We start from the raw sequence: 23,921 nt of genomic DNA on the forward strand, positions 1-23,921 counted from the left end.
CTGGCCGGACCTCATCCACCCCTTGGGGCCCTGTCACTGAGGCGCTTTTTAACCACCTCAGTGACCTCAGCCCCAGAGATAAGAGAGCCCACGCCAGGCTACTCCTACTCTGCTTTCTTGTCAGAAGACGTGTTGGTAGAATGATGAGGTCTTCGAAGCATTCCCTCCACTGACTCACAACATCCTGAGTCGAGGTCAGTAGCCCCCCATCCCCACTGTACACAGTGTTGATGGAGTACTTCTTCCCCCTCCTGAGCCGCCGGATGGTGGACCAGAATCTTCTCGAAGCCTTCTGGAAGTCATTCTCCATGGCCTCTCCAAACTTCTCCCATACCTGAATTTTTAGATTAGCGACCGCCAAAGCCTTGTTACACTTAGCCTGCTGATACCCATCAGCTGCCACCTGAGTTCTATCGGGCTAAAATGGCCCAATAGGACTCCTTCAGCTTGACGACATCCCTCATTGCTGATGTCCACCAACGAGTTCGGGGATTTCCGCTGCGACAGGCACTGAAGACCTTACGACCACAGCTCCAGCTGGCCGCCTCAACAAAAGAGGCACGACACACAGCCCTCTCGGACTCAGTATCCCCTAACCCTCACCTAGGACATTGTTGAAGCTCTGCCGGAGATTTGGTAGCTGAAACTCTGTCTGACAGGGGACTCCGCCAGATGTTCCCAGCAGACCCTCACAACACGTTTAGGTCTGCCAGGCCTGACCGGCATCCTCCCCAACCCTCTGAGCCAGCTCACCACCAAGTGGTGATCAATTGACAGCTTCGCCCCTCTCTTTACCCAAGTGTTCAAGACGTGCGGCCACAAGTCTGATGATACAACTACAAAGTCAATTATTGTCCTGGTGCCAAGTGCACATGTGGACCCTATTATGCCTGAACATGGTGTCTGTTGTGGACAATCCATGACGAGCACGGAAGTCCAACAACAAAACATCATTCCCTGAAGGCATTTTAACTTATCATTAGTGGAAAATACTGGGTTTTTTTTTTATTTCTTAATACTAAAATGATGACCTTGACATTGAAATCAGGAAATATGTATTACAAAAGATGGTGTACTTAAAAACAAGTCCAAAGCACACAGCTTTAAGGTTCACACACTCCTCAAGTATTGCTTTAAATCTAAAGCAAAGACAGACAAAGCATATTTCACTCAACATAAAGTTTCCCATTATTCACTTTGAGTTTTCCTTTTTAAAGAAGACATAACAGTAAAGTTACATCTAACTTTTATTCACCACCTTCCTCAACAGCTTCCAAACACAGCCTACCTCCGGTCTCACTTCAAGTATGTCTCCAAGGTAAAAAAAAAAGGGCTTCAGATTTAGGCCACGAGGCTCACAGCCAAATATTATGCAGCAAAGCACTCAAGGTTGTTTTAAAAATCTATGAGATATTTTCGCCTCTATCTCAAAATTAGAAACTGACAGGAAACTTTATGCCAGCAGTCAATCAAACTGACAAACTCAGTGTGTCTATGTGTTCGTTTGTTGCGGAGGCTTTGTTGTGTCATCTCAGAGCATGTTGAAGGCTGTCACCCCCACCCTGCCACTTCCTCTGCCCACCTCAAACCCTCCTTCACAATCAATAATGGATTAACTTGTGTGAACTGTAAATGTTGCTTTACTTAAACGTAATCATAATAAGTCCCACTCCTGCTTGGACAGCAGACTTACATGCAGGGGGCAAAAACAAATATAACCTTTCACACAGACACACCAGGCAACACACAATTAAAACCATCTAATATGCAGAACACCCACAAAGAGCATGCACAAACTTATACACATACACACTGCAGACTGTCAACCTGGAGAGGAAGGATGGGGGTGGATAAGGAGGCATCACACTGTGAACATTTATTAAAGGAGACATCTATGGAGGGTCAAGACATAAAGAAAGTAGTCGGGGGTAGACACTTTGGGCAGAGCTGTGCAAAGAGAGGACGATTTATCCATGAGTCCACTCTGGTGACAGAAAAAAAAACCAGCCATACCAAGCATGCATTAGTAGCAGATTGGCATGCTTTCAAATCATAAATCGTTGGTTGCTCTCCCAAATACCACACAGCCCACATTACTAATAAACACATACACATATATGCACATAAAAGGTACACACACAAATGCACAAGCGCTCATAAGTTAACCAGTGGGCAAAATGCAGTTCTCCGCTCAATAGACAATCCCTGAGTTAGGAAGGGTTTTCAGATCCAAGCAGCTTACCTAATCATTTATCAGATTAATACTTTTCATGAGAATGAACCAGTCATAGAGAGAGACATATGCAACGTGTTAAACTGTGCTCATCTGACAACCAAAGAAATATTACATAACTAAAGGTTATCCTGTGTGCATGTGTATGGCTGCATTAGTGTTGTAACTTTTCTAAATATTAAATCTAAATGAAACAAACGAAAAAGAAAAAGTTAGACTTTTTGGATATTTAGTCTACATTAAGATCACAGTATGTGTAATTTAGTAATAGTAATCACAACTTATGGTCAGTGCAAGATTGTAAAATGTAATTGTTTTGTTGCCACAGAAACAACAAATATTTACTGTAGAAGTTTCTTGGTAATCTGCTGGTGAAAATAATCAGCGTTCCAGGCAGTATTTGCGTTCACAGCACTACATTTGGTGTCTGCACATGTTACGGTGCTGTGAATCTGTGAGTGAGCCTTACATTGGAATCTAGCAGGTCAAGGCTGTCCAAGCTTTTGCTGCGGTGAATACGACCTTTGATGCGGCGCAGAGAAGGTTTACCCTGGCTCACGGGCAAGGAGAGGGTGGAGGTGGCAGGCAATGCCAGGACAACAGCACCACCAGTAGCACCTATGGCTGCATCAGAGCACCCGGCGGCAGCTGAGGAGGATGCGTCTCCATCTGGAGGGGTCACCCTGCAAACGACACAAAAATGTTGAAAACAGCAATGCTGGCAAAAAAAAAAAAAAAGAAAAAAATGTGAGGTCAAAGATGGAGAACAATTTCCAGTCCTGCCATAGATTCTGATGATTAATTTACATTAGTAGTGTGGCAAACTAATTCATGTTTTATTTGTTAGAGCTGTTGCCTAACTCACCGATGCATTTTTGCAGTGTAAATGTAGTTTTGTAACTCTATTTTTTTTTCAAGCTTATCTCTATGCTTTATTTGTTCTGTATTAACAGAGTCAAATGTCAAAATATTATTATTGATACAATGGTAACAGAAAGAATAAACATTTATTTTTTACTTCAAAATATGTTGTATAAGAATTAGAAAAGCATGTCAGGTGTTGTGAATTTACTGTCTTTCTATCACCACAACATACATGATGAAACAACATATATTATTGAGTAAGATGACATAGGGTTGCATGAGCACTATTTTTTACAATTAAGAAAACAAAAGCTAATTACTCTTTGGGTGTTTTTACTTTGCACATTCCATGATTTCTAACATCAGAAGGAACCTGTAACTGTAGGATCAGTCTATTTTATGCTCCTCATGACTAAATGCTAAACATATCTGACCATTTTATGTAAAAGAAAAGACATTTTTAATGAGTTTCAAAGTGAAAATCACATCTTTCATGTCAACATTGTGACTTATAAAAACCACTACATATGACTCCATAAAATAAACACTGCTGAAAGATGTTGGCTGTAGATTCTCTCTCCTTTTTCCTCATCAGTGTTTACTTTTTACATCAGCTTTAACTCTTTTTTTGCCCAAAAGAAAGTAGACAACAATAACAGTTGACAGAGGTACCAGGAGAGCAATCCTTATAAGTTGGCACTTCCATCCCAGCATTTATGCTTGTTTTCTACAGATAACTCGTCAAGAATCTTTCTAGAAATGCATCCATGTTTACAGGGTTCCTCTTCTTACTGACATCCCTTTCTACAGGATGCTGACAGTAATTGGGCTACTAATGCTGAGATGTGTATGAGTAAAAGAGAATAACTGCATTATTTTGGTTCAAAAGCAGAGCAGCAGCAATTTCTGGCAATACAGGTCTAACAAGCCTTTTTTTAATTTCTCTTATACAGTAATATAAAATGGGGAAATCTAGTGGCTTAAAAATCAATATATTTTCCTCAGGAGTACGTAGGTATCACAGCCCACAAACCAAAACATTAAAAGGATCTGCTGTCAACATCCCAGGAGCAGAACATCCTGGGAGGTCTTGTGCTGTTTTGGGTACCAAAGGAAGGTGGTTTTAGACATGTGGTTTTAATTATGTGGGTACATTCCATGGTTATGTCTTAACAGTTTGGGATGTTTTTTGTGGGCTCCACAACATGATATCGCCACATCCATTATACAGCAAACAGTTTACAATGTAGATGATGTCTCCCAGTAAGAACTCACACTCCACACAGTGCTTGCAGGCATTGTTGCTTATCTGAGGGAGAACATAAAAAGGCCTCCAGGATTAAAGTAACATAAGTTTTCTCTTGCTGTCTTTACTATTTAAAGGACATCTTCTCCTTTTGGCTGTTGTAGTATTCAAGCAAGTGTAAATAATTGGGCTGAATGTCAGTGGGTAGCCTGCAGATGGAGACGAGGTATGGAGTATCCATTTGTTTTCCATTATAAAGCCACAATGAAGCTGCTGTTCTTCTTACATGAACTCAGAAGGTAACCCACGGTGGACAGGTAAATAATAATAATAATAATAATAATAATAATAATAATAATAATAATAATAATAATAATAATAATAATAATAATAATATTAACAACTAGGCTGTCACGGTTTCTGGGTTTTGGTGGGTGTTTTGATTGTTTGTTTAGGATTTTGGTTTTTGTCATGATTAGTTTGGTCATGTTCTTGGTTTGTAGTTCTTATGTTCATGCTTTAGTTTTCAGTTTTGTCATGCTTGGTTTTCCCTCTTGTGTTCCTGTGTTTTCTGTTCCTGCCTCGTTAGTTCACCTGGTCTGATCAGTCATCCACTTCACCTGTGTCTTGTTACTCCCTCTGTGTATAAGTACTCCCGGTTTTCAGTCATTCATGGTCAGATCCTCATTTTGTCATGTTTGGTTTTTGTTCTCTGGAGTTTATCCCCGTCGTCTATGGTTGCCTGTCTTGTGTTCCTGGGAAATAAACCTTTTTACCTGCACCAGTTCTGCCTCCTGCCTGCATTTGGGTCCTCACCTCCACCGCCATTCGTGACATAGGCATTTTCCTTTATTCCATTTACTTATATAAAAAACATATTTTTAAAATTATTTAGATATATTTTTAATAGAAATAAATCAGCTCTCTTTTTGAGAAGCTCTTGATGTAGATAAGTGTTGGTTATTTTACGTATTTATGTGCGATCAGGTTGGTTTGGATGAGGGAAGCTAGATCCACATGCCTCTTTGGGGGCTGGGAAATTGTAAGAGGGCATGTTTTCAAGGTTTTCTATAATTCTATTGAGAAAATTATTACTTAATCAATCAAGAAGCTGAACTAGTGGCAGCCCAACCCAGCTTAGCTCTGAAATGGATTCACTTCATGGCTCGTGAAAGACAAGATGGGATAGTTGTTATGCCTCAGCCGTATCATCATGACAAGACATCAGTCAAAGGGCTGTACCAAAGAATTAGAGGGTGTTGGAGTTGACAACACATGACAGCCATACCAGACAACCTAAATACATAAATAAATAAATAAAGGCAGCGTGTCAGTTTCACTGAGCATGAAATACCTTCAGCGGTTTCAGTTATTCTATTGGGCTATTGGGTTATTCTATTATAATAGAAAGACTTATTTTAGTAAAAGTAAAAATAATACTTTTGGTGAATTTGGCATTCAGCTATCTCATCAAATCTAAAAGATTTTGGCATCACATGCTAAAGTTTTATAAAAGTCTCTTAAACACACTTGAATGTAGATACGCTGCTAATTTCATTCATATGTTAGTGAAATTTTAACCAGTGAAAAAATGGGTTCACCCAGTGACAGCAAGCAACAGCAACATGAGACCAAAACATCAAAGGCAGCCTTTACTGGTCACACGCAACTGCTCATGGGAAAATCTATGAAGCCAATTCAGAACCAGTTAGCCACAAAGATGAAGGCGTTGCCATGAATTAGTCTGAGCTCTTCTCTCTCTCAACAGCTAGAACAGACATAGCTGAACATTTTCCCAAAACAGGTTATTTTCATTTGTATACATGCTGCAAGGCCTTTATCCTTTCAGGATTGTTTCATGCAATATTGGTGACAACCTGTAGCTCACTATTAGTTCCAGCATTGTCGCAACATGTACGGTAAGCACTTTCCACCTCTGTCAATACATGCTGCCCTGGCTTTTATGTCCAGTGAAGGGTATGGATTTAAAAAATGTGTGTATTGATAAAAGGTTCAATTAAACAATGGAAAGACTCTTTTTTAGTCACTGCCTCACATTCAGTCAGTGACACCTGAGGTTGAGCTTACTGTTTATTTAAATACTTCAAAATAATGATTTATAGGTTCTTAATGTTGTTTTAAAGCGGATGTATTAGTGCAAACATAATGTTTGAACCAGAATGGGACCCAGAACAGGAGACTCAGTAGAAGATGCCTTGTGACAGGCGCAGTAACAGTCAAATTATTCTGTTATTACAGCATGAAATGTTTCAGTGTTCATACATGAACATACATACTGTTAGACATATTAACAGTTCATAAACAACTAAATTTAGGCTACACTTAGGAGAAAAATATGATTTAGTACTTTCCACTTTTAGTCCTTTTGTATTAGGGTCTCAGTGATTTAAGATAATTGTAACATTACCAGTAATGGTTACTCAACATGCTAACATAAAGGATTTTCCTATTGTTGTGAAAACATTGCACAAATCAAAGTGATCCTCACGAGTTGGCACACTCCATTCTTGCATCCAGCGGCAGTGCTTTGATTATGGCTGAGAGATTTTACAGAGAAGAAGAGGTGGCTGTGGCTGCAGCAGGAAAAATGGCGTACTGTGAACCAGCTGCTTTTTCTAACCAGCTTCGTTTGAGGATGTGCCAGATTAACCATGAGTTGGGCACTGTTACAATAAATGGCCTTAAAACAAGGCACTTCGGGCAGTTAAGGAGCAGTCTTTTCTGCAGAGGAGAATAACTCCTTTTGGTGTGAGCTTTCATAACTTTAAAGATCTTTCACAAAATCTGCACCAAAAAAAGCTTCTTTTGTACAGTTTCTTTTTCTTTTTTTTGGTATAAACCATCTCATTTTTTACTTAAAATACATTTATTCAGTTTTTTACAGTTTCCCTTTCTTCTTCTTTCTGGAGCTTCTTTGTTTTGATATGTACAGAAAACATAAAAAAACTAAAAGGAGAAAACATCAATAGCAGCTTATTGTATGAGACCAGCTGGGTGTCTCAGCAGAATACTTGTCACTAAAGAGGAATGGCCTGGAGACCTGTTTACAATCCCTAACAAACAGTTTGACTCAAAATGCACACATGCTGACTGCCTTGTTGTCCTCATGGAAGGATTCAGAGCAAAGCAAATGGTAGACACTGTGCCCTGTTGAACTTTGGATCCTCTCACAGTGGAAGAGATGCAGCAGAATTTACTATGATTTAGGACATTTAATTAAAACATGGATTAAAAATGTAATTTTAACATATACATGCTCTTTGAAGATCTGCTAACAACAGCATGGATAGATATTTAGTTACTGTACAGGATGCCACAAAATGTGTATAATTCTCTGTCCTCATTCTGTGATCTGTGGCTGCTGTATTTGTATGTTCTCTAAAAGGCAGGACGAGCATTAGGAGTCTGGAGGAGCCTGGTCTCTCTCCGTCACTGTAATCCCAGGGTTACTTTTACAAGGGGATTTCATTCACACAACCAACAGCAGCTTATGAAGCAGAGTGGCTTTAACAGTCCTGTTTCTAGGAAGGAGCAGCGCTGGACCGTATCTGGTTGACAACCTATAGCACGTTCTGTTAATCCTATACTAACAGATAACATCAGATGACAAACAGAGAATCCAGACTGCTTGGCTCAATTATTCAGACATTGCTTCCATGACCCCATGGCCTAGATTTACTATCCTGGGCAAATTTGCGTATGGTTGCAAATCTTAAACAGCATCTTAGGGAGTGTCACAGACACATCCAGCTAATTTCAATACTGACCACAGCAGTTACCAGGTGCAATGCAAATTAGCTCAGAGTTGCAAACAGGCAGAGCTTTTTGATAACCAGCTTTTAGTTTTTTACTCATTGACGATCTACTTTACCTTTTTTGGGATAACATTTTTTACCTGTTTAATTTGATTGTTTTTATTGTTGTGTTCTTTGATCAATTTTATTCTGTAAAGCACTTTGAGTTGCTCTTATGTGCTTGTTAAAGTACTCTATAAACAAAGTTAATCTGAGTTCACCAACTCACCTGCAACTTGTTTCTTGTTACAATAAAAAACATACAAGGAGGACCCTGATTACCTGTTCAGATATAATATTCAAGATGCTACTCTCAGATCAAACAGAAGTGTTTATCAGGTTTTCCTTCCTGGCTGTGACACCATTTCCAATGAGCTATCAATAAAGTCTGACCTTGTATTTTATCTTTCTTATAAGTTCAGTCCAGTAAATTTTCTACAGCCAGAATTCTAGCGTTTTATGTCCACAAGCTACAATAACCAACAGTACACAGTTCGAGAAAGTGCATGGTTCTTTTCTGCCATGTGTACACTGAGCCAGTTGTAAATGACCTTGTTGAGGACAGATGCATCTAGTAGGCAATGAAATATTGAAAACCAGGATATGCTGTTTGTATGTTTAACTATAAATGTCAAGCAGGGGAAAAGCTTGTCTAAGGGAGCAACTGTGTGTGTTACGTATGTCTTCTTGTGTAACAGCCAAACTGTTTTACTGGATAGGTATTTAGAGTTTCTGGGGTAAAAACTGAGATTAAAAAAATGGTCGAATATGAAATAGATTTTAGACACTATGGAGACATTCAGCCATCATAGACAAAGACAGAAATATTTCTGTGGATCATGTGGAGTTATTATGGGAGGCTACTTTAGAAACAGCTGCATAAAATTTTCTTTTCTTTGGGCTTGGTAAGGCTTCAGACTTTGTTATGATTGTGTTTATAGCTCACACCTGTAGTCATCTACAGATTTATGTTTAGAATTTGGTAATGTAATACTTTGTTTCTCTGCACTAAATAAGAAAACATGAACTAGGATATTCCTACTGAATATATGTTGTGTCTATTTATTTAAACTGATATAAATAAAACAAAGAAAAAACAAAAATCTGCAAAAAGTTTCAGTGTTGCATGACTTCTTCTCAGGTCATCTTTGTCTTTCTCCAGGGGTTAAAGAATAAAGTGGCTTTGCTATTGATAGTACTGTATGTACTGATAACATCTACTGACACTGGAAATGAGTTAAGCTAACTCTAACATCTTTCATTCACACTCCCTCCTCTCAACAGTGCTGCACACTTGTGCCTCCTCTGTGCAGCAACCATGGCCATGTAAGGCACAGAAGTTAAGACATGCTTTTAATAAATAAGGGCACAGACAGCAGGGAATTGTGAGGCGCAAAGGTTAATAAAGAAGTCACAGTTGTTTATTTACATACTCACCAAGTTTTGCTCTTGGCAAAGTAAACATTACATAAAAAAGGGGCAAAAATATCACTGTGTCCACACCTTCTACATGTTAAATTATTACCAGCTTCACATAGTAAGTAGCTGTAGCAATTTTTTTAATGCCATAAATAGTTTAGCAATAGGTACGAAGTATTAGTAGATATGCCTGCATGTATTTTGATATGAATCTGATGCTTTGCCACAAAATATGAGGAATGATTCTTGTAATAGCACATTCAGCTTTGTTCTGTTCTTGAAAGATGTTGGTAAAGTTGTGATCAGCCTTCACATCGTTTTAAACTAAACCAGCTGTCGTACAGTAAATATTAAGTCAAGATTTAAAGAAAAACCATAATCAGTTGACTTTGAAGTATGAAGGAGAATTATTGAGCCAAGACAGTTTACAAAGACAAGCAGATTATAGCCTTGGATCTAGATCTGACGACTGGCTTGATTTTTCTGGCACAGACATAAAGCATAAACAGACTACAAATATCAAAACTCTCTAAAACACCAGAAACAGCACGAGCATGACTTCTCAGTTGCTACTGGCCTATGAATGATTTATCATCAGCAATGCTGCAGGATTTCACATGGATATACTGAGCCATGCAAACCAGTGGATTAGACACAGGCTGGATGTCTGTGCAGACAGAAGTTAGTTTCACTCTTGACTGCCTCTGGAGAAATATGGAGAAAGTCAGAAAACGGGCTGGAGTGCACTTACAAAGGAAACTCAAAGTGACCCCTTTGGTGCAAACAACAGACAATGGCAGCATCTTACAGGACGAAAATAAAGCGATAACAAGATACATTAGGTACAAACTGCACTAAGAGGTGAACGTTATGAATAATACATGAGATTACAGCCTAAAATAGAGAAGCCCCCTCCCTACACTGCAATGCGAGATCACTGGGGAGGCTTTATATATTACCTCATCCCAGTATAAAAGCTATGTGTCACTTAATGTAAGTCATCGGCTTCTATGTATAAGAAAATGACTGTTGCTTTTTTTTTCCAATTTCCATTATATAACAAAGCCTATGATAAAATTACACAGTTAAACAATAATAATAATATTTGTTGATATGCATCTGGTCTAACAAACCATGGAAACAGCTACAAAAGAAAATCTAATTTATTTTCTAATGGTAGACGCAGACAAAACATCTTTTTAGTTGCTGTGCAGGAGCTTTCAGAAAATGATAATCATGTGGTAGAATAAAACATGTTTTCTGATTTAAAGTTTCAGAATTTCTGCTCTCATGACAAGAAAAAGCTATGAGAACATGACACAGCAAACCTCAAAAACTCAAGCAAATCTGGATGACAAATCTGTATTTTAGGTACTTTAATAAATCATGATTTGGATGAGTGAAAATCCTCACAGATGTCCTGTCATTGTTCTTTTGTAATTTTTCAGACAGGAAGCTGTTAAGGCAGCTTGCTCACAGTGGAAAGCAAAAGTGCGGCTGCAGCTCTTGTGAACACGCAACATGTCAGTCTCCTCAGCATTGACAGCTAAACTTTTAAAATATTCTGTCACACCTCATTCTGTCACCATGGCAACCATAAAAACCAGAGAAACTGGTATTAATTGCCTGAATTCTCACTATTTTTAATCAGAAAGGAGACAGCAGTTTGATGAAGGGGAGCTATATTTGAGTAGCATCAGCTCTGTAGTCTGATGATGTACTTTGGGACAATAAATAGTATGAAAAATGAAAATTACTTTTTATTATTTGCATCAGACTACAAGTCATTTCCTTTATTTGGCAGTGCAATGAGATTAAACTTTGTGAATAATAGCAGTCTGTGGGGGGCAGGATTCAAAATGGCTTGTATTCAGCCTCCTGCTGCTACTGAATCACAACACAGAATGATAACCAAGTGGCAGCAACTGACTGCCTTGAAACCACTCTAAACATCAGTGTTTTGTAACTGCATCAGAGGCATAGGAAAAGTAACAGTCTGTAAAAATGTTTTAAAAACATAAATATATTCTAGTATATATGCACACCCAGTGGAGTTGGGACTATACTTCAAATTAACATAATCCTAAAATCTAATTTAATTATTTCTCCCTATTAAAGCTTGAGTGTGGTTCTCTTACATGCAAATAAACACTGGTAAAATTCAGGTAATTTGCTGATTAAGCAGCAGGTAAATCTATGTATTTTGCAGTATACCAGAGTTTTAAATCTGATGTCTGTGGTGACATTCCCACTCTGGCACCCCAGTAGCATACATTTTACATAGCCAGGCCTAAAGAAGGAAGCAACAGAAACAAAGATGCTGCATGCTACAACAGCATATCGCAAAACGTGAGGTAGAAAAATCATCAAATATAAAAAACAAGGTTTTTGGTGTTTCAGATGAAAAACAAACTCAAAAGAAAGATTCATGGAAAGGATTAAGTTAGGCAAAAAAAAAAATTAAATGGGGAAGGAGGTTGGGGGGGGGGCATGGAATACTGTCGCTTTTGCACGCATTAGTGCATAAATAGTTACAGCTACTACCAGGAGGGGGAGACAAAAGTTCTGCAAAGCAAGCCTTCATGTAAAGTAAAGTCACCCAAACTCTCATGCTACTAAAGTTAAGACAAGGTTTTAGGTGATAAAAACAATAATTAAAAACTCATTCTTTTTCAGAATTGATAGTCATACAAAATGTAATAAATAGAAGACTTAGTGCAACCACACTTATTTATTTATTTTTTAAATAGTGCTGATTCTCCTGGGTGCTTTTACAGCAGTTAGACTGCTGCAGCATTTTCTTTGTCCTTGTGAAATCCCCATTTCACTCTGTGATGCTGAGATGAGTGCGCTATGGGGGAAATACCATCAGTGGCAACAGAAATAGTCTTTTCTAGTTGTTAAAGATAGTTTTTTATGAGTCTGGCTGCATGTTTTGGCTCAGTGTGATACAACATGACTTTAGCGAGCACCAGACATCTCTGTGATATTGGTGAAGAAAAAAAAACCCAAAACACATCAAATGCCAAAAGTTAAACCCATAAAATATTATTGTTCAGACTGCAGTTACAATCACAGCTTTCCCTTTAGGGTGTTAAAAAAAAAAAAAGAAAAAAAAGAACAGGAATTTATAGTTATTCCAAGCTACGTCCTCCTCAAGAAGGATGCTATGACAGGTTTTGAGATTAAAAGATTCTTCTGTTTATTGTGAGCATTGCAGCGGAAAAGCAGGTGTGTTTCATCCTGTTGTGACACAGCAAAGTATCACATATGCTTACTCAAACACATACACACATCAGAGATATGATCCCATTATACTGTCAAATCCTGCTGCAACAAGAGAAAATGTCTACCAGTGTTTAATCTTCACCTGCTTTTTGTGTCATGTCCGGCAACAACACACTGCGCTCTGACCAAAACATTAAACAGAGCCCTGGGATGCCTTTCAATGCTGAGATTCATCTTTGTTCATCCCTTCCAGCTCATCGGGATATAGAGCATCCAAAATAGCTTCAGTGACTTTGCCTCTTTCCATTTATATCCATAAACCTTTTCAAAGAAGCTTTTACAGTCAGTATGTTTCACTTTCCGTATAAACACAAATATTTACCAGGGCCTCTATGGGACGCATGGGAAAAACAAAAGTTAGAGCAAGATGACAAAGAAGTAAAGACTGAAGGAGACAGGTGAACAAAGCATGAAGGAGCATGATGCCGAGAGGCAGAAGTGCATGAAAATGGGCTGAAAGACAAAGGGAGAACAACTATAATGCAAATAGACAAAGGACAGAGAGAGTCTGTCAGTGTATGCCTCAGAGGTCACCCTGACTGCTTCGTAATGCCTGACTGTTCAGCTGGAAGTGATGGCCGCCGATGAACATGCATCATTTTGCTCTTGGGATCCCCCTCACTTGAGGGGACAAGTGGTGACAAGAGATACATGACACATGTGATCCTATGTGATCTAGATAACCCCACTGACCCACCCTAACAGACGAATGAGACAAATGACTAATAAGTTGGGCAGCTAAAAAGATCCTTGGAAAAGTTTGAGGAGAAAGAAAACAACACGTTTCAACTGCTACCATTTACAAGGTGTAGTGAGCAAGCCTTTTGAAAAGCCACCTGGGCAGGGGTGGACGGGACTGCAAATCTGTGGAGAGATCAAGACTCTGATTAGGCCAGACAAGTCTGACAGATGGACAGACCAGATTAGGCATATAGACTCGCATCAAACAAGGCTGGACAACGGTCACTTCCAAAGTGCTGTCTGACCCCTGCCGAGAGAAGGGTAACAGGCAGGTCAATGGCTGGACTCAAAGAGCCCCACCATTGTACAGCAGACATTAACCTCAGAGCACATCAAACATTTTGCAGAAATGTGCTGTGATCACTAGTTGCACAACAAACAAAATGCAGTGAAATAAATTTCAAGCTGTAATTAAAAGTAAAATAATAGAGTTGCAAGATTTTTAATTTTTTTTTATAATTTTTTTTTAATTTATTCTACTTTATTAATCCCAGCTAGGAAATTCTTTCTCTGCATTTGACCCATCCAAGTGGGCTGCTAGATTCCAGCACCCGGGTAGCCGTTGGGGGTTTAAGCCCTTGCTCAGGGGCCCACAGTAGTTTATCTTATTTGCCAGCCCAGGGACTTGAACCCAGGTTCTCCAGACCCAAGCCCATGGTAAATGCAAAGAATATAGACCTTTACTTTCTGAAGATTGCCCCTATGCGCATCGTGGCAGAAAACTGCACTGATGTTTAATCTATATGAAAAACCATATAACTTTGAGAACACCAGATACTTTTATCAGTAACTGTGGACTACTGTCTAACATTGTCAGTCCAGATATCCATGCTGCTGGGTTTGCTAGTTTCAGATTTCTATTCTTTCACAGGTTCTGATTAAATATTCCTGCAATGGGACAGATTTGTGCTTTTGATGGGTGTAAAAGTAACACCATACTTTATTCTTTACCTATTGATCTTCATCTGGTGACAAACAGCAGCTCAAATCGTAGCAGCAGTACTTCCTGCAGCTGCCACAACCTGCCGCGGAATGTAAAACCTTACTGGCTAAGGTGAAATGATGCCACATTAACCATTACAAGTCACAAAATACACTGTTTTTGCACAATTTTTCTGTTTTAACATTTTATCTCCACAGCCAGTTCTGGTTTTTGACTATTCATTAATTTTACCAGATCAAACAATGAATTACTGTAGTATTAACAAACAAATTTCCTCTTATTCATTAATTTAAACAGTTTTTCTACTGTGGGTTACATGAGCACACATCAAATCTTTATTGTGACAATACCAAGTACTTTTAGATGTCCTCTTGTGTACGTTTGTTATATCGTATCAAGAAAAATTAGGTGCTTATTGTGTAACATTGCAAACTATGAATGCTGACAGCTAAAAATGTGCCAGGCAGAAGAAAAGACAAAAACTGGGATTTCTGTCAGACAAGAGAAGACCTCCCCACTGTGTCCTTCTCTTTTTGTAGGACGGCAGTGATGGATTCCATCTTGTCGGCTCCTGTGAGCCATCTTGACAGTAGATAGCAGTAGAGGCCGAGAATGAGTGACTTGCAGATTCTAAAAGTCAGTTCTGCTCCAAGTCTGGATCTGGCTCAAGATGCTGAGTCTCTGGTAGGTCTCTGCTGGCTTCCCTGCCATAAAGACACATTTTAGGCAGCGACTGCAGGACTTCTGTGTTCTAAGTTCTATTAACGTATACTGAGTTAGAACAGCAGACCTTCTGAGGGTACACAGAGAAAGTCAACGTTTTACAGAGCAAAACACTACAAATTTTTATTAAACATCTGCCCAAAGAAGAATAGACAATTGTACATCAGATTTGACTGATCCAGTAGAGTTATACAAGATTAATACATAATAAATAAAGTCAAATTATTTCAGAAGTACAGTACAGCAAATATTTTGTAAATGAAGTTCGTTTTCTTGCCACTATCAGCAATTTAATTGGACCCAAAAGGTTTTCACCAAAAGGCCAAACCCAAAGGCAAACAAACTCAAAAGAGACACCCACACATTTATTCCTGCATACACATGAAATTAAACACGCATCAACAAACACACATAACACAAACCCACAGGATGCTGTGAGAGTGGGAGGGGGGGGGTAAAGGGGTGAGCCATGAGTCAATAAACCCTGTGTAATCTGTTCCCTTTAGTGGCATAAACCATTTGAGAGGAGATTACAGTCCCTCTGCCAAAGTAAGAACATGCAAGTTCCAAATGGACAGAAACACTGAATACAAAATATAAACAAACACATGTGCACACTTTCACACAAACTCTGAGTGCTGGTGAGAAAGGTGTGTTCCAAGACAAATATAAAAACAAAAAGGACTTGGAAAGAAATTAAATAAACAAAACATGAAAAAAATACATAAATAACAGGTTTTCTGCAGGTATTTTAAAATCAAAAAGAGAAGCTGATGACAGGGCCACCCTGGACTTGGGCTCCAGCTGAGATAACTGAAGCAAGGCATTGTCAGTTTGTGTGAGATTACGCATCATGGACTCCATGAGTGGAACTAGAAGAGTGGAGGGGATAAGACAGGAGGTTTTGTGTATGTGTGTGTGTGCGCGTGTGTGTGTGTGGTTCCTCTGAAGAGTAGGGAGGGAGGACAACTGGATTGGCAAATCAGAGGGCAGGGTGGCTTGTGGCGTGTGTGCTTGCGCGTGTGGGTGAGTGTGTTTGGGGGAAGAAGGAAGAAGAGACGCTGACTTAATGCATCATTAAGCAGGTGGACTAAAAACAACAGGCAGAGCCGTCACTGTAGAGGGGAGCAGAGCAGACATCTGGTACACAATCCAGGACGAGACACCCACGGATTAAGAAGAGTTGCAACCAATTTCAGCATAAGTCTTTGGGCTGATTATTATTTATGGGTGCTCTCTTAAAGCAGTGGTTTTCGCAAATGAAGCTATTTTGATGTTTCTCTGTGATGTTTTGATATGCAGCCATTGCTCTTTATCTGATTATAGAGAGAATAAGACAATAATCCGATTATGCTAAGGTTTTAATTGTATGGCGTAATAATCCATTATTAAGGCCAGGATAACTGTTAAAGAAGAGTTTTGCATGTTCTGTATTATTTTGTAAGAAAGCCATGCTCAGCTAAATAAAATGCACATGACTCCATGTTATTTTTTTTTTTTATTGTAGTGAACATGTTTATGCATAGAAAGCAATGACTGTCACTCCAAGTGAATGATCACCCTTGAATACAAAAAGCACTTAAATATAGCTAAATAAATGTAAATGAATTTCTTTGATTGTTTATTATTGTCTGTGCAATGAAGCACTCTTTAAACTTGATAAATAGATGGGTGTACATTTTCAATCAAAGGGGCTGAGTGTTTTGGCAGATGCCAGCACCATCTGGTGCAGAACCACTTCCTCATCCATACTCCTAACGTCTCCTTCAGTCTCATTGTTTTCTCTTAGGAACAGCTACATCATCTCCAAAAACCTGAGTGTAAGGGAGATTGTTCTACATCATCTATATCCAACGGTAGCAGTTCATTCCTTCATCATGTAGGTTCACTGCAACGTGCAAACGTAACCTTATGAGATGAATGGTAGATGCACAAAAGTAAAGGATATACCAGATTTATCTAAACCAATTTGACTTGGAGATAAAGACACGTGTACAGATATGTACACATCAAATTCTGGCCTTTTTAATCAAATCAATCCAACTATACATTTCAGAGGTATTTTATTTAATAGCTAAAATAACTGCTCTTGGATTTGATCTTTTAACCATTTCTAGATTTAAAAATTGAACTTTCCTTGGTATTATACTTGTCAAAATTTAACAGTAGCTCTAAAGCGGGTTCATTTAAATTGTAATTTTCAATGAGTGTGTTTTGTGTTGAATCAAGACTTCAAATTTAGTCAACAGTTGCAGTTTGTTTTGGTTTCATAACTAACATCTTTGCAAATGATTATATTGTCTGCAATGAAATAAAAAATCTGCATAAAATCTAACCTAAGATGCACATTTGAACACTTAAAGGGACATTGTGTAAGAATAACTTCTACTTGTGTATCGCATTCTAATGTATAATGCATTCTCACTTTCTCAAACACATAATGCAACAACGGTAGTCGCTGTAACTCAACAACACCGATGAAACATGTCATCCGATAGTTCATGGAGTGTTCACTCAGGTGAAGAGGTTCGTGATTTACTAAATATTGTAAACTGCTCCTCTGTGTTTAGAAGGAAGAACGGTTCTCACAGGGTGTCTCAGTGTGTTTTGTTTTCATCATGGACGCTGAGACGTTTAGCCTAGAAGTGGAAAATCACAACATTCTCCGGTTTTCCTGTGATTTTGTTATCTCGTGGATCCAGCTAGGCGGACGACACTCTGCCGCTGACACACTCCTGGTGTGAACTGACCGGCCGCAGAAGTCGAAACAAAAACCGTAGCGCGCACACACACACCTGGTGGAAGTTGAGGGTTAGGCCTGGGCAATTAATTGAAAGTTAATCAAAACCTAAATTCAGAACTAGTAATCAAAGTAATCTTGCTAATGTCAATTAATAAAATTATTTCTCTTTAATATATTTCAAAATATTCTTTAAATGACCATATATAGTTACCTGTGTGTGCTTCCTTTCAATTGTTTTAAAATCCATATCTGCTCTTCTGTTATGAAAATATTATATAATAATATTGAAAATATTGGCATCAAAAACTTTAAGTTAGCTATGGGGGCTAAAAATAAAACAATACTAAAATAATTACTAATTAATTGTAAACCACGGTAACGTTGATTTGATCGCCCAGCCCTGACAGGACGTTTTACAAGTTTGCACAAACACGTATTACACACATGTACAAGCTGACTACATTATGGAACAGAAGTGTCAGAATGCATTATGGATTTAAAACAGCAACACTTTCAACAACACAAATAGAGATACCAAAGAGAAGGTTTTGGACCAGACTGTGTCTGACCTTGAGAGCTTGGGACAACTCTAAGAACAAGACAGTTTGAACTGGACAGCAATAAGATCATTTTCCTTTGTCCAGGATATAGTTGTTGCTTTTGACCAAGTTGTTTCACCCTTACACCGAAGGGCAAAAAATTACTATGTCTAAATATGTCTGTATACGTTCATGCAAATGGCAGGTTCTTTGTAAACATTGTGATTTTTTTGAGGGGAAAAAAGACACCACTATTCATGTGTAAATGGTGTCTCTTGACTGTGAAATATCATGCAGCCAGGAAGCTTGTTCTATTAGAGAGTAGCCTGATAACTGAACTCTGCCTCCCATACCTTTAGATAGAGCCATAAGTAATCCTCCAGTCTAAGAGTGAAGTGCTCTGTTGGGGTGAATTATGAGATCTTTAGAATACAATGGAGCCTGGTAATTAAGAGTTTTTTATGTGAGTAGAAGAAACTTAAATCCTATTTTGGATTAAACAGGGAGCCAATGAAGAGATGGTAACATTGCAGAAATATGATCTCTACTTCCAATTCTCATCAGAACCCTCAGTACAACATTTTGGATCAGCTGGAAGATTTTCAGATTATTTTGAAGACAGCCAAGTCATAAGAAATTGGAGTGGTCCAATCTGGAAGTAACAATGGACTATTTTTTCCTGCATCACTCCGAGACCGTATCTCTCTAATTCTGGCAATATTGTGTAGATAAAAAAAAAAAAAAAAAAAAAAAAAAGCAATGCAAGAAACCTGTTTTAGACGTGGGTCGAATTAAAGATCCTGGTGAAAAGTAACTCCAGACTTCCTCATACTGGAAGCCAAGGGGATGCCATCCGCTGTCATTACAAAAATGGACAGTGTCTTCCTAAGGTGCTCGACAACCTTAGTTATGTCTGAATTCTGAAGCAGAAAATTTAAAGTCTTTCAACCTTTTATGGATTTCATAAATCCTAAAGAGTTTATTGGTTTCCTCAAGGCTTGATATAACTGAGTATCATCAGGATAGCATGAGAAATTCAGGCCATGCTGTTAGTCCAAGCACAGAACCCTGAGGAACACTATAATGCACTCTGGTGTGTGGAAGATTCATCATTCACATGAAGAAACTGAAATCTATCAGTTAAATATGACCTAAACCAACCAAATACAGTTCATTTAGTCCCAATGACATGTTCAAGCCTCTGTAACAGAATATTATGGTTGATGGTATCAAATGCACCACTGAGAGCCAACAGGAAAAGTATTGACAGGAGTCTGTTATCTGAGGCCACAATAAGATCACTGATAACTTTCACCAGTGCTAATTCTATGCTTTATGTGCCCTTCAAACAGATCATTTCTGTACAAATAAACACACAGTTGAGTTTAAACCATTTTTTCAAGAATTGTATAAAGAAAAATTGGATATAGGTCTATTTTTGCAGAGATCTTTGGATCCTGGGTTAATTTTGTAAATTAAGTGTGTGATTACAGCATCCTCATAAGCCTGCAGCTCTTTGAATGGTCTAAAGGACAAACTGGTGGTGTAGATGGCTCAGTCATTTGTCTTTAGGGACAAGCGTCAAAGGGACAGAGAGAGAAACAAAACACAGAAACTTTAAATGCATTATCAACCATTCACTAGAGGCAAGAATGCCATGAAATTTTCTTGCTAATAGAAAATAATTTATTTGTGAGGCCGTTCATGAAGTTATCGTAACTGAGAGTTAAAGTAACACAAACTAACAGTTATTACTCTTAGGTTCCCTAAACCAAACTACAACTAGTAAACAAACCTTGTGAGCACAGTGCTTTGAAGAATCTAATATCAGATTTAAATTGTTAAATTTGGTAACAGGACTGATGAAAACCCACTATAATAATAAAAAAAATCCTCTAAGATTTTATAATCTAAAAGTAATGTCAATTCAAAGTTATTAAAAAAAGGGTCAGATAAGATAATTGCTGACTTTTAATGCCATTTTGTCAGAATAAGATCAAGTGTATGATTAAGAGAGTAAGAAGGTATGTTCACATTTAGAGAAAAGCCAGTTGAGTCTAAGATAGAATTAAAAGTTATATTTACACCATTTCTTTAGTATCTACGTGAATTTTAAAGTCAAAGCTTAAGTCACAAAAAAATCTGAGAATTCGGACAAAAGCAAAAATCTAACCCTATCACATTTTAGCCCCACTCCAGAAATTAACACATGGACGTAGTCATGCACGTTTATCAGGCTGGTTCTGCTGCTGCAGTCCAGACAAGAATATGATGGTGGGCTTAAGAAGCCAAAGACAGCTGGTTTTAAGAAAAATTGATAGATGAATGTCCAGACAAATGGATAAATCTTAAAGAATGAATTTATTCTTTTTGTGTAAATTCACACAAAAAAGTAATCTTGAGGCACTTTAAGGTTCCAGTCCATTTCAACCCATGTATGATCAAATTCAGTGCAATTAATTGTAATGATAAGCTAAATCTAATTTTATCTCTCCTGCTGCCCATATGATACATCATCCTGAAATTCCAATTTATCAAAAAAATTGTATACTGTACTTATTTTCACAATTTGTTATCACGTATGTGGTCCAGACTGACACCTTGCAAGTCACATTGCCATGTGACTGGTATGGGGTAGCATGGCTCAGCAAGGTAGAGTGGTCGTCTTGTAAGGGTTGCCGGTTCGAATGTGTGTGTGAATGGGTGAATGTAATGCATGATGTAAAGTGCTTTGGGTATCATTCCAGGTACAATAAAGCGCTATATGATTAGTTTTCACAGAAAGCCGCCAAGTTCCTGCTGCAACGCAAGAACAATTTTGAGTCCATTAAGTACTTTAAGTGAGGTCATGATTTTTGTTGAAAATAAAACCAACATTTTGTGAAGCATCTCTTTTAATTTGTTTGAAATTGATCAAATCAAGCTTCTTCCACAACCTCATATCTTCACAGCAAAATCAAATTGATCAAGCTCATTAAAAGTTTGACAAACTAAAATCATTCTAGCTAATTATACTCAATCACACAAATTAACAAAAATGTAATTTTTCTGAGGCAACGACTTTGCATATATATTTTAAAGTAAAGGCAAATAGTTTGATTTTCTAGTGAGGAAGAAATGAAGACAATACATGAGAGAGAAAAAGACCTAATCAGGAGACACTAAAGCAACATGCAGTCCAATAAAATATGATAAACCACAAAGATCCATTAGGCTGGACTGGAATGCAGACCCTGACACACTATCCCACCATTCACATTCATGCATGTCTTCGTGCATTTGAAATGGTATTTTAGGACTCACTACATGCACTTTGCAGTTCACTTTGCAGTTCCTCACTAGTTTCATCACAACTGAGGGTAAGATCTACAATCTGTTGCTGTGCCAGAATCTTTTTAACTTTGTGTAAAAAGATATGTAGAGCATTTATTTATCATTAGTAAAAGGTTCATTGAACAATGTGTGCATAAAAGTAAAAAAAAAATGCTGAAAGTCAGTTTTTAGTGTCCCTGCAAAAAAAATGCAGCAAGTGGATTCCTCCAAAAATAACAGGTAAACAATACCAAAATCATTTAAAACAGCATGACATCAATTTCACATGATCTGTTACCTAAGTCTCCTAAGTGAATTACTTGTGTGCATGCAAAGACCTCTGATCCTGGACTTTGACATTACTCTGAACAAAGACACAAATGGCATGCGAGTGAATGCAAGGGGTGATTCCAGGAGACACACACTGCTTAAACACTGGCTCAGCTTTCCTCTGTCAAAGTGGTTGTCAGAGGCAATACAGTAATCCTGTTTTAATGGATGTGTCCCTTCCCCCATCATGATGGTCCCAAATGTACCATCATGCATCTCTTAAGGAAAAAGTGTTAGAAACCAAGACACAACTACATCATATGTCAAGCTTTTGACAGCAGTCACATGGGGTAGGAGGTGAGCGCTAATATAGTCTTGAATGAGATCATTCAGTCAAAATTATAGAGCTTTTTTTTCTAAATATATACCATAAATGATATTTAATACAAAAATGAATAAATAAAGTGTTTCTCCTCACACTATTATTAGCATTGTTTTATCTACTGTATGTGGATTACAAAATAAATAAATGTGTCAGTTGTAAGAAGATGCTATATTTAGTCCTGCTCTGCTGGGTCATCTTTTTTTCGCTTTTGTTTCCTTATTAATTAGTTTTCTAATAACAATTGATAAAAAGAAAAGGTGTAGCAGTTTACCCTAATGTGACATATACTGTAATCACACTATAGTATAGCAGCAGTTTATCAAAGCACAATATCAAAGCCAAGTTTAACCTCTGTTGTGGTGTCAAAGCAAAATTATGTAAAAGACATACGCTCCCTAAAGCCAGTCCTGTACTTTACAAAACATAACATTTCAAGGTATGTCTAATCTTTTAAAAGATTCATAGAGAAATTATATCTAACTTTTTCTGTGCAGCTTTGCAGTGCATAGAAGATTTTCTGTTTTTCAGATGCTCCTGAATATTTAATGATGGCATTGTTGCCAATTAATATGCACACTCTGCTCACTTGTTACAAAGATGCAGACAGAAAGTCATTCAATCCAGAATTATCCATTAAACTTAGTGATTTGGAATAAACAAAAGCTAGGAAGACAAAGCTTTACTAGGTGGTGGTCATGACAACAAAGTGTATGCACAAGAAAACCCATTAGACGCTTCATATTTCTCTAATTTATTTCCTCCTTGTATCATCTCTCCTTTTAGGAGTCTTTTTGATAGCTGTGGCAAATAAGGAGTTTCTGAAAAATGAATACCCTAGATTAAATTAAAAGCCGATAGATATGTTGTCACAAACATCTCTTGGTTAAAAAAAATAAAAAATACCTTTGACCTATGTTTGTGTTTGCAAGACGGAGGTATCCCCTCTTGTCTCCTCAGTGCATTCAAAGCCTTGTCCCATGGATCAGTCATTGACTCACTCCTATTCTTTCTGTACATCAATAGACTTGAACAAAATGTTTTAAATACAAATGTTGACTTTTATGTGAATTATATTGTGAAATGATGCTCCACTTATGCCACAGATGAGGTTCTGTGGCAGCTGCAATGTGCATTTCATATCATTAGATGCACTTTGTTGAACTTTGATCATGACTAGAACGATGACGAAAAATTTGAACTAACCATCAATCACCCCTTTCAAGACTTCTAGAAATCAAGGAAGGACCTTTAATGGCTGCATTTTTAGGATGTCATGTCATAAAAGCTAACTGAAGGACTGTTATTCTGATGTCAAGGATCCTTTGAACAAGTCCTTCACAGTGGACTTTCAAGGATGCTTCTGCATATCCTCTTGAAGTACTTTTATGTCTGACAGGGTG

General features: G+C 37.9%; 1 protein-coding gene across 9 annotated transcripts in view; it reads right to left on the reverse strand.

Moving 5' to 3' along the window:
- tjp1a (tight junction protein 1a) overlaps positions 1–23,921 on the reverse strand; it is a 100,370-nt gene that overhangs the window by 74,491 nt on the left and 1,958 nt on the right. For all 9 annotated transcript variants that reach the window (XM_041992601.1, XM_041992626.1, XM_041992619.1 and 6 more), the window contains exon 2: positions 2,703–2,916. In XM_041992601.1, the coding sequence (XP_041848535.1) occupies positions 2,703–2,916 (214 nt within the window). The remainder of the gene's footprint in view (positions 1–2,702; positions 2,917–23,921) is intronic.

This window comes from Melanotaenia boesemani, chromosome 1 (assembly GCF_017639745.1).
Source record: "Melanotaenia boesemani isolate fMelBoe1 chromosome 1, fMelBoe1.pri, whole genome shotgun sequence".
Classification (NCBI taxonomy): Eukaryota; Metazoa; Chordata; class Actinopteri; order Atheriniformes; family Melanotaeniidae; genus Melanotaenia; species Melanotaenia boesemani.